General features: G+C 44.9%; 1 protein-coding gene across 3 annotated transcripts in view; it reads right to left on the bottom strand.

Annotated features, from left to right (window-relative positions):
• Positions 1-268: 268 nt before the first annotated feature.
• Positions 269-14,501, bottom strand: part of MTMR11 (myotubularin related protein 11) — a 59,283-nt gene continuing 45,050 nt past the window's right edge. For 2 of the 3 annotated variants that reach the window (XM_077259065.1, XM_077259081.1), the window contains exons 15-16: positions 12,550-12,819; positions 270-1,389 (exon numbers count right to left, since the gene is read on the bottom strand). In XM_077259065.1, the coding sequence (XP_077115180.1) occupies positions 1,234-1,389; positions 12,550-12,819 (426 nt within the window). In that variant the 3' untranslated portion in view covers positions 270-1,233. Of the gene's footprint in view, positions 1,390-12,549; positions 12,820-14,501 lie in introns of all 3 variants that reach the window. The other variant, XM_077259073.1, reaches the window with a different exon arrangement.

The following is a 14,501-nucleotide window of genomic DNA, read 5'->3' as shown; positions in this document are numbered from 1 at the left end:
TGTGTGTGGGGTGAGTGTACTTTGGGGGCATAATACTGTGTGTGAGGGGGAATACATTCTGGGGGCATCATGCTGTGGGGGGAATGTACTATTGGTGCATCATACTGTGTGTGGGGGGATTGTAACTTGGGGACATTGTAATGTGTGTTTTGCTGCAAACTAGAGACCTGCACCATGTTCACTACTGGTCCTGGGGAAATACTGACCATCATTAGTGTGCCCTCTGCAGCTCTGTGGTCAGCCAGCAATCATTTAGTCAGTCTCTTTTCCATATATTCATTGCCAAGAGACTTTATTATAAATAGTATGTTGTTCGCTTTTACATCAGTACAAAAATATACACGCCCTCGGGCTGCGGTACGCTTCATCTCACAACATGGCGGTCAGCGTTTGTCACGCCCAGTGTCACAATGAGGGGGTGGGTGGGTGTCCAAAGCTGGAGACCCCACTATTATGATGTCCATATGCTTAATAGGGTACATGTAGAGGGGTCATCTCCATCCTGGAAAATCAATTGCCATTGCAGTTAACTACAACAAGAACCCCCATGACGGCGACCATATTGGTTTAAAAATGTGGTGGATGACACAGAGTTTTCTATGTAGTCTAAAATAAAGAAAATAATATATTTCTCACAGAGAAAGGAATTCAGAGAGTCAATATAATGCAACAGGAGTCATTACAATAAAAGAGGCACAGATCTGTCCATGCAATGAAAAGGCCTCTGTTGCCCATAGCAACCAATCACAGCACAGCTTTCATCTGTGAAACTACTGTGGAAAATTGAAAGCTGCCTTGTGTTTGGTTGTTAGGGGCAATGAAGACAGTGATGGTGACAGACACTACATTTTGCCAGTTGTTATATCTCCTTGTTTTTTGTGAGATTATACTGAATGTGCCACGTTGTTACCTCAGAGCATCGTTCTGTCATAAAATGGCCGCCTCACAATGACAACCTAGAGCGAGCCAGCTGATAATTTGCCATCTGTGTCTGGCAAGGGAGGGCTCTGGACCCTCATTGTAGTCATTATGTCCCTCCGATCAGACGTTTATCACCTATACTGCGGAGAAGACCCCTTTATGGATGTAAAAATACAATGGAGCGGTAAGATTTTGCACCCAGATATGTCTGTTACTGGAAGAAACGGCCTAACAATGAGATTTCTCCATTTTTCAGCCTTCCAGGTGTCTGTATGTCCTCTGAAGAAATAACGCCGTCCCGGGCGGCGTCCGCTATCTGTGTGAGGAGGAAACACCATTAATGTCGGAGAGGACGGAGATGCCGTGTCCTTCACCCTGGTTGCTTTCCTGCAGGTTCTTCAGTCTGGCCTCAAGAATTCTCAGTTCCTCGGAAAGTCTGGACACCGATGGCCGCCAGCTGTCACTCTGCTGCAGAGGAAAGGGGGAAATGTATTAATGGCTACACAACAGGAGACAGTAGATTTTGTGTATTATTTTAGCGGCGTATGTGTAGCGTCTAACAGTATTTTTTGCAGCTTATTACGGTATTTTTTTCAGCTATGTACATCATATTATTGTATCTGCAGCATATTACGGTATTTTTTGTGTATTTTAGCAGCGTATGTGTAGCGTATTACAGTATTTTTTTTTTCAGCATATTACAGTAGTTTTGCTGACTATCTGCAGCTTATTACAGTATATTTCTGCAGCTATGTACAGCATATTATGGTATTTTTGAAAGCGTATCTGCAGTACAGTATATTATGGGTATTTTCAGCATATCCCCAACATATTACAGTATTTTTTGCAGTGTATGTACAGCATATTACAGTATATTTTGCAGCATATTACGGTATTTTTTTCAGCTATGTACAGCATATTATTCTATTTTTGAAGCGTATCTGCAGCATATTATGGTATTTTTTGCTTATTTTAGCAGCATATGTGTAGTGTATTACAGGGGTAACGTTTCTCCTTATGGAGAGTGACATACCAGCTCTGGCTTGTCAAGGTAAGGAGGCTTATTCGCCATGCAATGCTCCTCTGGGAAATTTAATATGCAAATTGCCTCTTCAGGAAAAAGAGGACTTGAACTCTAGCGCCACCTATTGGAAGTAGCGATCCTACAAGTCATATTGCAAGACTCGAAAAAGGGTTGATTATGACTTGTAGGATCGCTACTTCCAACAGGTGGGGCTATAGAGTTCAAGTCCTCTTTTTCTCTGAAGAGGCAATTTGCATAGTGTATTACAGTATTTTTTGCAGCATATTACAGTAGTTTTGTAGCATATGTACAGTATATTATGGTAGTTTTTCCAGCATATGTGCAGCATATTATGATATTTTTTGCAGCGTAGCTGCAACATATTTCAGATGCACTACAATAAAATCTCAAACTACTTTAATATGCTGCAGATATGCTACAAAATATACTGTAATATGCTGCAAAAAAACAGTGTGGCTTTATCTGAGCTCCCACTTTGGTTTTGCATGTAATTGGAAGAAAATCGTCAGAAAGTCGATGGCGCCAAAGTCACTTGCAATCTGGGCTAGATTTTTTGCTTTGGGGGAGAATACTTAGGGTATGTGCACACAATCAGTAAACGCTGCGGATTGGACGCTGCATACTACTGCAGCGTCCAACCCGCAGCGTCCAGATGTTACAGCATAAGGGATTGGATTTCAAGAAATCCAATGCCCACTATGCATGCACAGACGCCTGCCCGACGCGAGTCTTCGCAAGATAAATTTGACCCATAGAATGTATTGGACGTGGTGAATCCGCACGGTTCAGTGAACACAGAGGATTCACCTGTGTTCTATAGACAGTAGCGCTCTGGACACAGCGAACATGTGCTGTGTCCAAAGCGCTGCCAATTCCTGAACATCTGCAGATACCCTTAGACGTGATCGAAACGTTGCTGTGAAGACTAAAAGTCGTGGTTACGGTGGTTACGAGGCAACAACAGTCCCTATGAAGAGTCTTGAAAATCTTTGCTTTTTTTTTCTTTGTTTTTTTCTGCAGATTTTTCCATTAATTAGGTTACAGGGCTGTGAGCTTGACGCAGCTCGTGTGACCTCATCTATCAGTGCTGAGCACCACGAGATGGGAACGTCTCACTGCAGGACCCCGGCCTCTTCATTGTGTACCGCACACCGAGGCCGGAGAGTCTCCATCATTGTATTCTGCAGGAGCTGACTTGTCACAGTCAGCTGGGGCCACACGGCCATTTTGGCAACAGCACAGATCACAGCATAAAGCAGGAGGAATGGGGCTTCACTGCAACTGCGACAAACAAGTGGTGTAAAGTCAGAAACGGATCGATCTTGTGAGTCTCAGTTCAACCCCATTCACCTGATGTGGCGGCACAGAGCGATCTCTGTCGAGGTCCATTTTTACCATGAGCACAGCATTTTTTTTTTTTTCATATGGAAACATTTTTTTTTTAACTAAAACGCTAAGCTCCTCCTTCCTAAACAGTATAAAACAATGTTCACGACATGCACGGCATCCACGTGTCTGCTTTCTTTACACAAATCCAATGAGTTGAATTACTAGGATAAAAAAAAACAACTTTTTCATCTTGCAAAAAATATGGTAGTGTGAACAAACCCTTAGACTATAATGGTTATACCTTCTAATGGACGTCTGAATGAGGCCTAAATTCACATATTAAAGTTGGGTTTTTACTGTGATTTGCACCAAAACTTTCCAACCCTCTCTTATTACAGACAAAGGACGTCCTACAGTTAAAGGGGATGTCTGAGATTTCTTTAAACTTCCATAGAAAAAATACAAACTCGCCAGTCCAGCACTGTCAACAGAGTAATAAAAGAAAACTGTCAGAGACCTTCGGAATGGCGGCATTAGACTGACCAAGACCGATAAAATCTTAGCAACCACTTTAAGTGGTTATTCTCATTTTCATAAATGTCTACAATCGGATAGCAGGCTGTCTATATTTATATGGGTCATATGAGGTGACCGCTAATAATCAGGTTTCATATGTGTAACCTATACCATGGTGCCTCCTGTACTCGCACATTGCTGTTCAGCTCATGTCCCAGCAGGGAGTAGCCTCTTACAGGCCTTGGATTTCCGTACCGGAGCTGCTGTGTGGTGAAGGATTAAAGTTATCGGTAGATATGTGACAATAGCGAGAGACGCCTCTCACCCAGCCAAACCAGATCTCACATTTTGCACTGACGGGGGGCAGTACCCCAAAACACAGTGTCTGAAAATGGAGATTCTGGTTTGGCTATTATCCTAAGGCCAGCGTCACACTAGCGAGTTTTACGGACGTATGAGCGCAGAAAATACGTCCAGAAAATACGCATTGCACACGGCCCAATGATTATGGGGCAGCTCCTATCTGCCGTATATTACGCATCCGTAATATACGGTATGTTATGGGCGTAGAAAATCGCAGCATGCTGCGTTTGTCAGCGTATTGCGCAAAAAAATCCGCCAATGAAAGTCTATGGGGGAGAGAAAATTACAGATTACACACGGACCATGCGTGTGACTTGCGAGAAATATGCACCGGTGTTCTATAGAAAAGCCGGCAATTCAGTGCGGTGTACAGTAAAATCACACTGACAGGTTAGAATAGAATAGGTAGAATAAATGTGCACACATAGAATAGGAGTGTGTATATATACACTCACCGGCCACTTTATTAGGTACACCTGTCCAACTTCTTGTTAACACTTAATTTCTAATCAGCCAATCACATGGCGGCAACTCAGTGCATTTAGGCATGTAGACATGGTCAAGACAATCTCCTGCAGTTCAAACCGAGCATCAGTATGGGGAAGAAAGGTGATTTGAGTGCCTTTGAACGTGGCATGGTTGTTGGTGCCAGAAGGGCTGGTCTGAGTATTTCAGAAACTGCTGATCTACTGGGATTTTCACGCACAACCATCTCTAGGGTTTACAGAGAATGGTCCGAAAAAGAAAAAAAATCCAGTGAGCGGCAGTTCTGTGGGCGGAAATGCCTTGTTGATGCCAGAGGTCAGAGGAGAATGGGCAGACTGGTTCGAGCTGATAGAAAGGCAACAGTGACTCAAATCGCCACCCGTTACAACCAAGGTAGGCCTAAGAGCATCTCTGAACGCACAGTGCGTCGAACTTTGAGGCAGATGGGCTACAGCAGCAGAAGACCACACCGGGTACCACTCCTTTCAGCTAAGAACAGGAAACTGAGGCTACAATTTGTACAAGGTCATCGAAATTGGACAGTAGAAGATTGGAAAAACGTTGCTTGGTCTGATGAGTCTCGATTTCTGCTGCGACATTCGGATGGTAGGGTCAGAATTTGGCGTAAACAACATGAAAGCATGGATCCATCCTGCCTTGTATGGAGCATCTTTGGGATGTGCAGCCGACAAATCTGCGGCAACTGTGTGATGCCATCATGTCAATATGGACCAAAATCTCTGAGGAATGCTTCCAGCACCTTGTTGAATCTATGCCACGAAGAATTGAGGCAGTTCTGAAGGCAAAAGGGGGTCCAACCCGTTACTAGCATGGTGTACCTAATAAAGTGGCCGGTGAGTGTATATATATATATATATATATGTCAGTGAGACACATATCTATATATATTTATATTTAATTCAGCGCTAGATAGCAGAAAAGCAGAAAAGCTGGTAATTCAATTGCCGGCTTTTGCTATCTCCTTCACAAACCCGACAGGATATGAGACATGGTTTACATACAGTAAACCATCTCGTATCCTCATATCCCTTCTTTTATTACATATTCCTCTTTACTAATGTAACAAGTGTCTCTGTGTAAAATTTGGGGGCTCTAGCTATTAAATTAAAGGGTTAAATCCCAGAAAAAATTGGCTCCCACGCAATTTTCTCCGCCAGAGTGGGAAAGCCAGTGACTGAGGGCAGATACTAATAGCCTAAAGAGGGACCATGGTTATTGCCCCCCCCCTGGCTAAAAACATCTGTCCCCAGCCACCCCAGAAAAGGCACATCTGTAAGATGCGCCTATTCTGGCACTTAGCCTCTCTCTCTTCCCACTCCTGTGTAGCAGTGGGATATGGGGTAATGAAGGGTTAATGTCACCTTGCTATTGTAAGGTGACATTAAGCCAGGTTAATAATGGAGAGGCGTCAATTATGACACCTATCCATTATTAATCCAATAGTACGAAATGAAACACACACACATTATTAAAAAGTATTTTAATGAAATAAAGACACATGGTGTTTTAATATTTTATAATACTCTTAATCCACCTGAAGACCCTTGTCACCTGAAATAAAGTTAAAAAAACCAAACAACAATATTCCATACCTTCCGTCGTTCAGTCTTGTCCCACGCTGTAAATCCATCTGAAGGGGTTAAATTATTTTACACCCAGGAGCTCTGCTAATGCAGCTGTGCTCCTGCCTGTAAAACTTTGTGAATTAATGGAATTCAGGGGAATGTACTGTAGTTACCTCGAGTCGTGGTGATGCGCCCTCTGCTGGATGAACTCATATGAACTCGAGCCTGGGAACTTTTCAGAATATTTTCCCAGGCTCAAGTTCATATGAGTTCATCCAGCAGAGGGCGCATCACCGCGACTCGAGGTAACTACAGTACATTTCCCTGCATTCCATTCATTCACCAGATTTTACAGGCAGGAGCACAGCTGCATTAGCAGAGCTCCTGGGTGTAAAATCATTTAACCCCTTCAGATGGTTTTACAGCGTGGGACAAGACTGAACGATGGAAGGTATGGAATATTGTTGTTTGCTTTTTTTAACTTTATTTCAGGTGACAAGGGTCTTCAGGTGGATTAAGAGTATAATAAAATATTAAAACACCATGTGTCTTTATTTCATTAAAATACTTTTTAATAATGTGTGTGTTTTTATTAACCATTTCGTACTATTGGATTAATAATGGATAGGTGTCATAATTGATGCCTCTCCATTATTAACCTGGCTTAATGTCACCTTACAATAGCAAGGTGACATTAACGCTTCATTACCCCTTTATCCCACCGCTACACGGGAGTGGGAAGAGAGAGGCTAAATGCCAGAATAGGCGCATCTTACAGATGTGCCTTTTCTGGGATGGCTGGGGGCAGATGTTTTTAGCCAGGAGGGGGGGCAATAACCATGGTCCCTCTCTAGGTTATGAATATCAGCCCTCAGTCACTGGCTTTCCCACTCTGGCGGAGAAAATTGCGTGGGAGCCCACGCCAAATTTTTCCGGGATTTAACCCTTTAATTTAATAGCTAGAGCCCCCAAATTTTACACAGAGACACTTGTTACATTAGTAAAGAGGAATATGTAATAAAAGAAGGGATATGAGATGGTTTACTGTATGTAAACCATGTCTCATGTCCTGTCGGCTTTGTGAAGGAGATAGCAAAAGCCGGCAATTGAATTACTGGCTTTTCTACTATCTAGCGCTGAATTAAATATATAAATATATATATGGAGCGCCCCCACACCGCCGCAGGGCCGAGGGGTACCCGGAGCCGGGCCTCGGGGATCTCAGTCCTGGGGTTGTCACGGTGGCTAGACCCGGTCCGTGGCCCTGTCTGTCAGTGGGGGATGTCCGTTGCAAATAGGTACTGTTAACGGTGGTATAGCGGTGCAGTTGTGGGGTGCAGGTCGCGGTAAATAACGAGGACACCAGGTTGCAGTCTCTTTACCTCTTTACTGGAGATCTCTCGGTCCTCAGTCCAGAATCCGGTCCACCAGGCTGCGCAAGTCCGGCCGGTCCAATGGCACTTCCAGAGTTCTCCTCACAAGTGGAAATCAGTGCCTTCCTTCTTAGCGCTTTGTGTTGTAGTCCTTCCCTGCTGTGCTTACGGAAAGTACCCCACAACTGTTGTGTCTGTTTCTTAAGTTCCCTCACAACTCGATTAACTGATCTTCTGCTAATCTTCCGTCCCTTCCTGATGTTACAGTAAGAACGGCACCCGTTTGTCAGGTAGGCCTGGAGTTCTTCCGGGACCCTAGAGACGCCCCTCTCCCGCAATTGCCCCCCAAGACTTCATAGGTGATATGTGGTAGACAGCCCGCCTGAGACTGACTGTCCTGCCGCTGTTTGGAGTATGGCTTAAAGCTGTATCTTATTCCACTCCCTCGGCGTTCCGGCCACCGGTAATGCGCCTCAGCAAGGTGCTGCCTCTTTCAACAAAACCCCTGCTGGTATTCTCCTTCTGCTTGATTTCGTTTCTCACTCAGCACAATCTATCTCGCTTCTAATCCTTTCTTAGGGCACCGCCGCTATTCTGAGCAGGCACGGTCCCGTTACGTTCTTTCAATGCCAAGCCTCTGCCAGGATCCCACCCCTGGCAGAGACCCTACTGTCTCTTCCTCCACAACACCCTCTCTCACTAGGTGTTGCTTCGTTCGATCCAGTCAGCTTTCTCTACTAACTTCCTGCCTGACCCCCAGTTTACCCACTATGGTGGGGAGTGGCCTAATGAATAGCACCCTTAGCTCCCCCCGGAGGCCCAGCTGTGAAACATATTGGTGTCTGTGATACCTGATTGGAGGAACTCCTTCAGTGCCATCGAACGCACCATGGCTCCCCTAAGTGGCGGAGCCACAGTACTGCAACGACCAGGACTCTGGGGCGCTGCACTCCCCCCTGGTTAAACACAGTACTCCGGGACTGGGAAGAAAACAACAATACAGGTTAGCAAAAAGACATACAAATTTGTTGAGTGCAAAACAATAAGCATACTTGAACAGGCTTCCCTTTATGGGAGGTGAGGACACTTTAACGTTACAAAACATAATCAAATATCATAGCAACAGGCTACAATTAACTCTCATTACCCAACCGGGTATTCTACTAAGTGCAAATGCTGGAACAATAAATTAACATTGCCTTTAAGAAACATACACTCTTAGGTTATCAAAGGCCTTCCTATAATCACATTACAGGGCAAGGTAACTTCACATTCTCCTACTTTGAACCTGCAGGACCGCCTGTCCCTATGGCACCAGACCTACTGCCTCTCCTTTCTTTTACAGGACCGCCCCGTTCAGCCAGGGCCTACTGCCTTTCTCTACTATACATAGTATAGACATAACATTCCTTTCCATTTGAGAGCATGGAGCCCACTCTGCTTGGCTCCTATAAGGACTCACTCACTAACCCCTACGGGTCTACTTTCTGTCCTTAGTAACGAACTAACTTTCTATGGGGACGCAGGGTTTACCTTCTATCCTCACCTTCGTTATTACTTCTTTACTTTCAGTTAAACGGAACTCTACATCTACCCCTACGGGCTTTCTACATCTTTCTCTTCAAAGAACATTATCTAGGTTTCACATTTTAAACAAATTAAACACACATAACTTTTCCATGAAAAACAGTTACATTTCCTTCAAAGCATTATCTTGACATTACTGTTCTAAAACAGTATCACTTTCAAGTTCAATTCTAACCTCCCCTTTAAGAGGAGATCAAGTCTTTCTGAGGTAGCTCTTCTTCTCAGCCTACCAGTCCATGCAAAGGCTCCGGAATGGTATCTTCGCAAAATGTCTTTAAACAAAACCAGTAGGAAGCACCTTTAAGAAGGTGCAAACTATTTACAAGAAAGTTCAAATCATGCACAGTCCATGATTTCGCAGTTTGTGTAACTTTGTGCAAAACTTCAAGAAAACAACAATAGTGACCCCGGGTCAACAAAGGGGTCACCTTTTTAAAGTTTACCCTGGACGGGTTTAGCAGCAACTTAAAGAACAAACAGTAACTATTTACATTTTCAGGTTTCCGAGGTTTACTCTTGCTCAGGTGGCTTGGGCTCCTGTCCCCCGGCCACTGTGGTGCCAGTGTCCGCGGTTCGAACGTGCAGATGAACTCGACTGGCCAACTCAGTGGCCGCTACCAGGCGCACTGTCGCGATGGTGACAAGGTCGGGTGCTCCTGGGACCAGGTCCGAGGTGGTAAGGGTCGCGGCTCCAAACATACACCGCTGAACATTCCGTGCATACCACCCGAGCGGGTTCTGGTGGCGGCTGTAGGTCACCTGATCCCCCTTTCGCAATGGTTCTCCACTTCGGCCACAGCAGGGAGCCCTCACGTTACAGTGCGCAACAAAAACGTCAGTATCCAATCTCGGCTCGTGTATGAGGCCCCACCCCCTTCTTGCATGGTAGGCCAACACAGTGCCCCGCCTTATCACGTCTCTGTCATCCCATGCCGGAGGGGATTGTTGTATTTTCGATGGACCCATCGGCTCGGCCTCTTTCCGGCCTTTCCACTGTAGAATCAAGCACTGTCTATATTGTTCCCACGTAAGCACCGCAAGAGTGGACCCGTTCTCCTGGGATCCATCTGTCCCAACCCAGGGGCTGTCCCACCGAAGAACTACTCCATCTAGACTCACATCCACGGGCTCTCCCACTCTAGTCGACAGCGGTGGCACCATCCTCCCCAGGTCACCAGGGGATAACACCATTAACCCTGCCGAGAAGGGTCGACCTTTACTGAGATGGAGGTGGGTCGTGGAAGCGGACTCGTGAGGGGGAGCAGGGGCGTCTTCCGTACCTACGCCTGATGTGGTTCCACCGATGTCGATCCGGTCCGCTGACAAGAACGCTGGAGTCGGCTGCTGCTCGGACCGCGGCTCTTCCGATGCGGCCCCCGAACGCTGCTCCGCTCGCTGTGGTTCCTCCTCCACGGACTCCAAGGTCAGGGTTGGTGGACTCAGCTCTGCTATCTGTTCCAGGAGTTTCAGGTCCTCCGGCTGCAGGGGACATAAGTCCGTCTCCGGTGAAGAGGGGCAAGCCGGAGTCGCATCTTCCTCGCTCAGGCACTTGCTGTTCATCATCGCTGCCTGATAGTCGGTGGCAGTGCATGCACCTGACTCCGCCATTTCTCCGAGGTCGGGCTTCTCCATCTCCTGCTTCCCGCCGTTGCAAATCAGGAGGTTGTCTTCTGCTTTGGGGCAGGTCATCTCCTTGCAGCCCGAAGCGCAGAGGGCGGTATCCATTTCTCGCGCCATTCTGGTAGTCTCCTCCCATAGCACGCCCTCCTTCTTCTCCAAAGTAGCAATGGCGGCGGCTTTTGGCGGGAACTTCTATTGGTCAGTGGTAGCACACAGTCTCTCAATAAAGCTACAGTTCATGCACAACAAATCACAGTCTCTAGGCACACATGACCTGATTCTTCAGGCTTAAGTAGATCCTGTTCGTGACGCCAAGATTTGGAGCGCCCCCACACCGCCGCAGGGCCGAGGGGTACCCGGAGCCGGGCCTCGGGGATCTCAGTCCTGGGGTTGTCACGGTGGCTAGACCCGGTCCGTGGCCCTGTCTGTCAGTGGGGGACGTCCGTTGCAAATAGGTACTGTTAACGGTGGTATAGCGGTGCAGTTGTGGGGTGCAGGTCGCGGTAAATAACGAGGACACCAGGTTGCAGTCTCTTTACCTCTTTACTGGAGATCTCTCGGTCCTCAGTCCAGAATCCGGTCCACCAGGCTGCGCAAGTCCGGCCGGTCCAATGGCACTTCCAGAGTTCTCCTCACAAGTGGAAATCAGTGCCTTCCTTCTTAGCGCTTTGTGTTGTAGTCCTATATATATATATATATATATAGACTGTATATATGTTTTTAAGAATATTTGAGCCGATGGATCCATGATATGTCCATTTTGCAGGCCTGAGTGAAAAAAATCGCCGCACGGAAGCTATACGGATGCCATACAGATGACACACGGATAAATTTGTGCGTAAAAATCGCATCTTCGCATTGAATACGGAACAGTGTTTTGGGACAATTTCTGCGTATTACGGCCGTAAAAAACGGACCGTATTTTCATACGCTTAGTGTGACGCCGGCCTAAGTCATGTGGCAAGGCTCGTTAAAGGGTTGACATTGACTTTTAGGATTGCTACTTCCTATAGGTGGCGCTAGAGTTCTAGTCCTTTTCCTCTCCGAAGAGACAATTTACAAAAGCGAGAGACAAAACCCTACGAGGAAAACATCCGGTAAATTTACGTCATGGGTTTGAAGTAAAGAAGAAAAGCAGAGGGGAAAAATAGTAGAGCAAAGGATTGTTGGGTGTGTTTCTCCGCACGTTTGTTAACATTTTTTAAGTGATCATGTCAATTCTTTTGACGAGCAAATCTCAGCAAATCATACGTTTTTTGCTGACATTTATGCACCATAACTACACACAAAAAATATCCCACACCATAGTATTAAGTGTGTCAAAGCAGCGTGTTGTTACAGAAACTGTGCCAAAAATGCGTCTCTAAGAAACGTTGGGACATGTTCACACAGAGTTTTCCGACAAGGCTAGTCCACATAAAAAAAAATGCTATTAAAAGACAACTTTTTTTTTTAGTGAAGATTTTGCCTTTCTCATAATATGGAAATTACTGTGCCTGAACATCAGGTTCTTCCCTGTGAATGAGGCTGTTTCCGATGACCCGGGCAGGTGCAGAAGATGGACAACGTGCAAGCATACCCTAAGTCTGACAGTCCACAGCGCAGATGTTCCCACAAAGCATGAAGTGCCTGATTCATTTATACAATTGCATATATTTTTTGCTTTAAAAAGGCACAAAAAAAGATAAAAAGAACATTGTGCTTTTTACTACATTTTTTTTACCTGAACGTCTGTGGCACATCGCAAGTAACACCGATTCCAGAGCCGAACCCAGGGCCCAACACACAAGGGAAGGAGAAGGTCTGCTGTGGGATGCTCTGAAGACACGTTGCCCCTGAATAATTTCTCTTCCTCCAGTAAGCTTTCTAATGACTGGGAGCGGCGCCCCCCTCTCTTTGACACTGTGATGCTTTTCCTTGGGAAGAACGGAGACTGTAACACCAGCACACCTTTGGAGAGGAGATACATGCTGCAGGGGTCGGTCCCTTCCAACTTAAAGAAGGAGAGAACGCAATACTTTAGTTGGTGGAAAAGCCATGTACCTGAAAAGTGAAGGGGGTATCCCACAAAAACAATTATAATCTATCCCCAAGATGGTGGAGTGATTACTGGGACCCCAACCCACGATTCCTCAATTTCCCTGACCTCCAAAGCACTGGTCACGACTGAGCATATGTACATAAAGTGCAGCAAAGATTCATCTCAGCTAAAAGCCCAGATCCTTAGATCAGGAACAGAACAGACATTTATAGGTCATTTCATAATTTTCCCAAATTCTTATGAAAAAAAATGTACAGCACATCCTGCATTGTAACATAGTAACATAGTTAGCAAGGCCGAAAAAAGACATTTGTCCATCCAGTTCAGCCTATATTCCGTCAGAATAAATCCCTAGATCTACGTCCTTCTAAAGAATCTAATAACTGTAAGATACAATATTGTTATGCTCCAGAAAGACATCCAGGCCTCTCTTGAACCCCCCGACTGAGTTTGCCATCACCACCTCCTCAGGCAAGGAATTCCAGATTCTCACTGCCCTAACAGTAAAGAATCCTCTTCTGTTGGTGGAAAAACCTTCTCTCCTCCAGACTCAGAGAATGCCCCCTTGTGACCTTCACGTTCCTTGGAACGGTATGAACAGATCTACGGAGAGATATTTGTATTGTCCCCTTATATACTTATACATGGTTATTAGATCGCCCCTCAGTCGTCTTTTTTCTAGACTAAATAATACTAATTTTGCTAATCTCTCTCTCTAATCTAATTTTGCTAATCTCTCTCTAATCTCTTGTAGTTCCCCCATCCCCTTTATTAATTTTGTTGCCCTCCTTTGTACTTGCTCTAGTTACATTACATCCTTCCTGAGCATCGGTGCCCAAAACTGTACACAGTACTCCATGTGCGGTGTAACCAGAGATTTGTACAGAGGCAGTACAATGGTCTCATCATGTGTATCCAGACCTCTTTTAACCCCTTTACCCCAAGGGTTGTTTGCACGTTAATGACCGGGCCAATTTTTACAATTCTGACCACTGTCCCTTTATGAGGTTATAACTCCGGAACGCTTCAACGGATCCCAGTGATTCTGACACTGTTTTCTCGTGACATATTGTACTTCATTATAGTGGTAACATTTCTTTGATATTACCTGCGTTTATTTGTGAAAAAAACGGAAATTAAGCGAAAATTTTGAAAATTTTGCAATTTTTCAACTTTGAATTTTTATACAATTAAATCACAGAGATATGTCACACATAATACTTAATAAGTAACATTTCCCACATGTCTACTTTACATCAGCACAATTTCAGAACCAAAATTTTTTTTTGTTAGGGAGTTATAAGGGTTAAAAGTTGACCAGCAATTTCTCATTTTTACAACACCATTTTTTTTTAGGGACCACATCTCATTTGTAGTCATTTTGAGGGGTCTATATGATGGAAAATACCCAAGTGTGACACCATTCTAAAAACTGCACCCCTCAAGGTGCTCAAAACCACATTCAAGAAGTTTATTAACCCTTCAGGTGTTTCACAGGAATTTTTGGAATGTTTAAATAAAAATTAACATTTATCTTTTTTACACAAAAAATTTAATTCAGCTCCAATTTGTTCTATTTTACAAAGGGTAACAAGAGAAAATGGACCCCAAAAGTTGTTGTACAATGTGTCCTG

This window comes from Ranitomeya variabilis, chromosome 1, assembly GCF_051348905.1.
Source record: "Ranitomeya variabilis isolate aRanVar5 chromosome 1, aRanVar5.hap1, whole genome shotgun sequence".
NCBI lineage: Eukaryota > Metazoa > Chordata > Amphibia > Anura > Dendrobatidae > Ranitomeya > Ranitomeya variabilis.
Note: the sequence above shows the minus strand (reverse complement) of the source record. Positions and strands in the feature narration are given on the sequence as shown.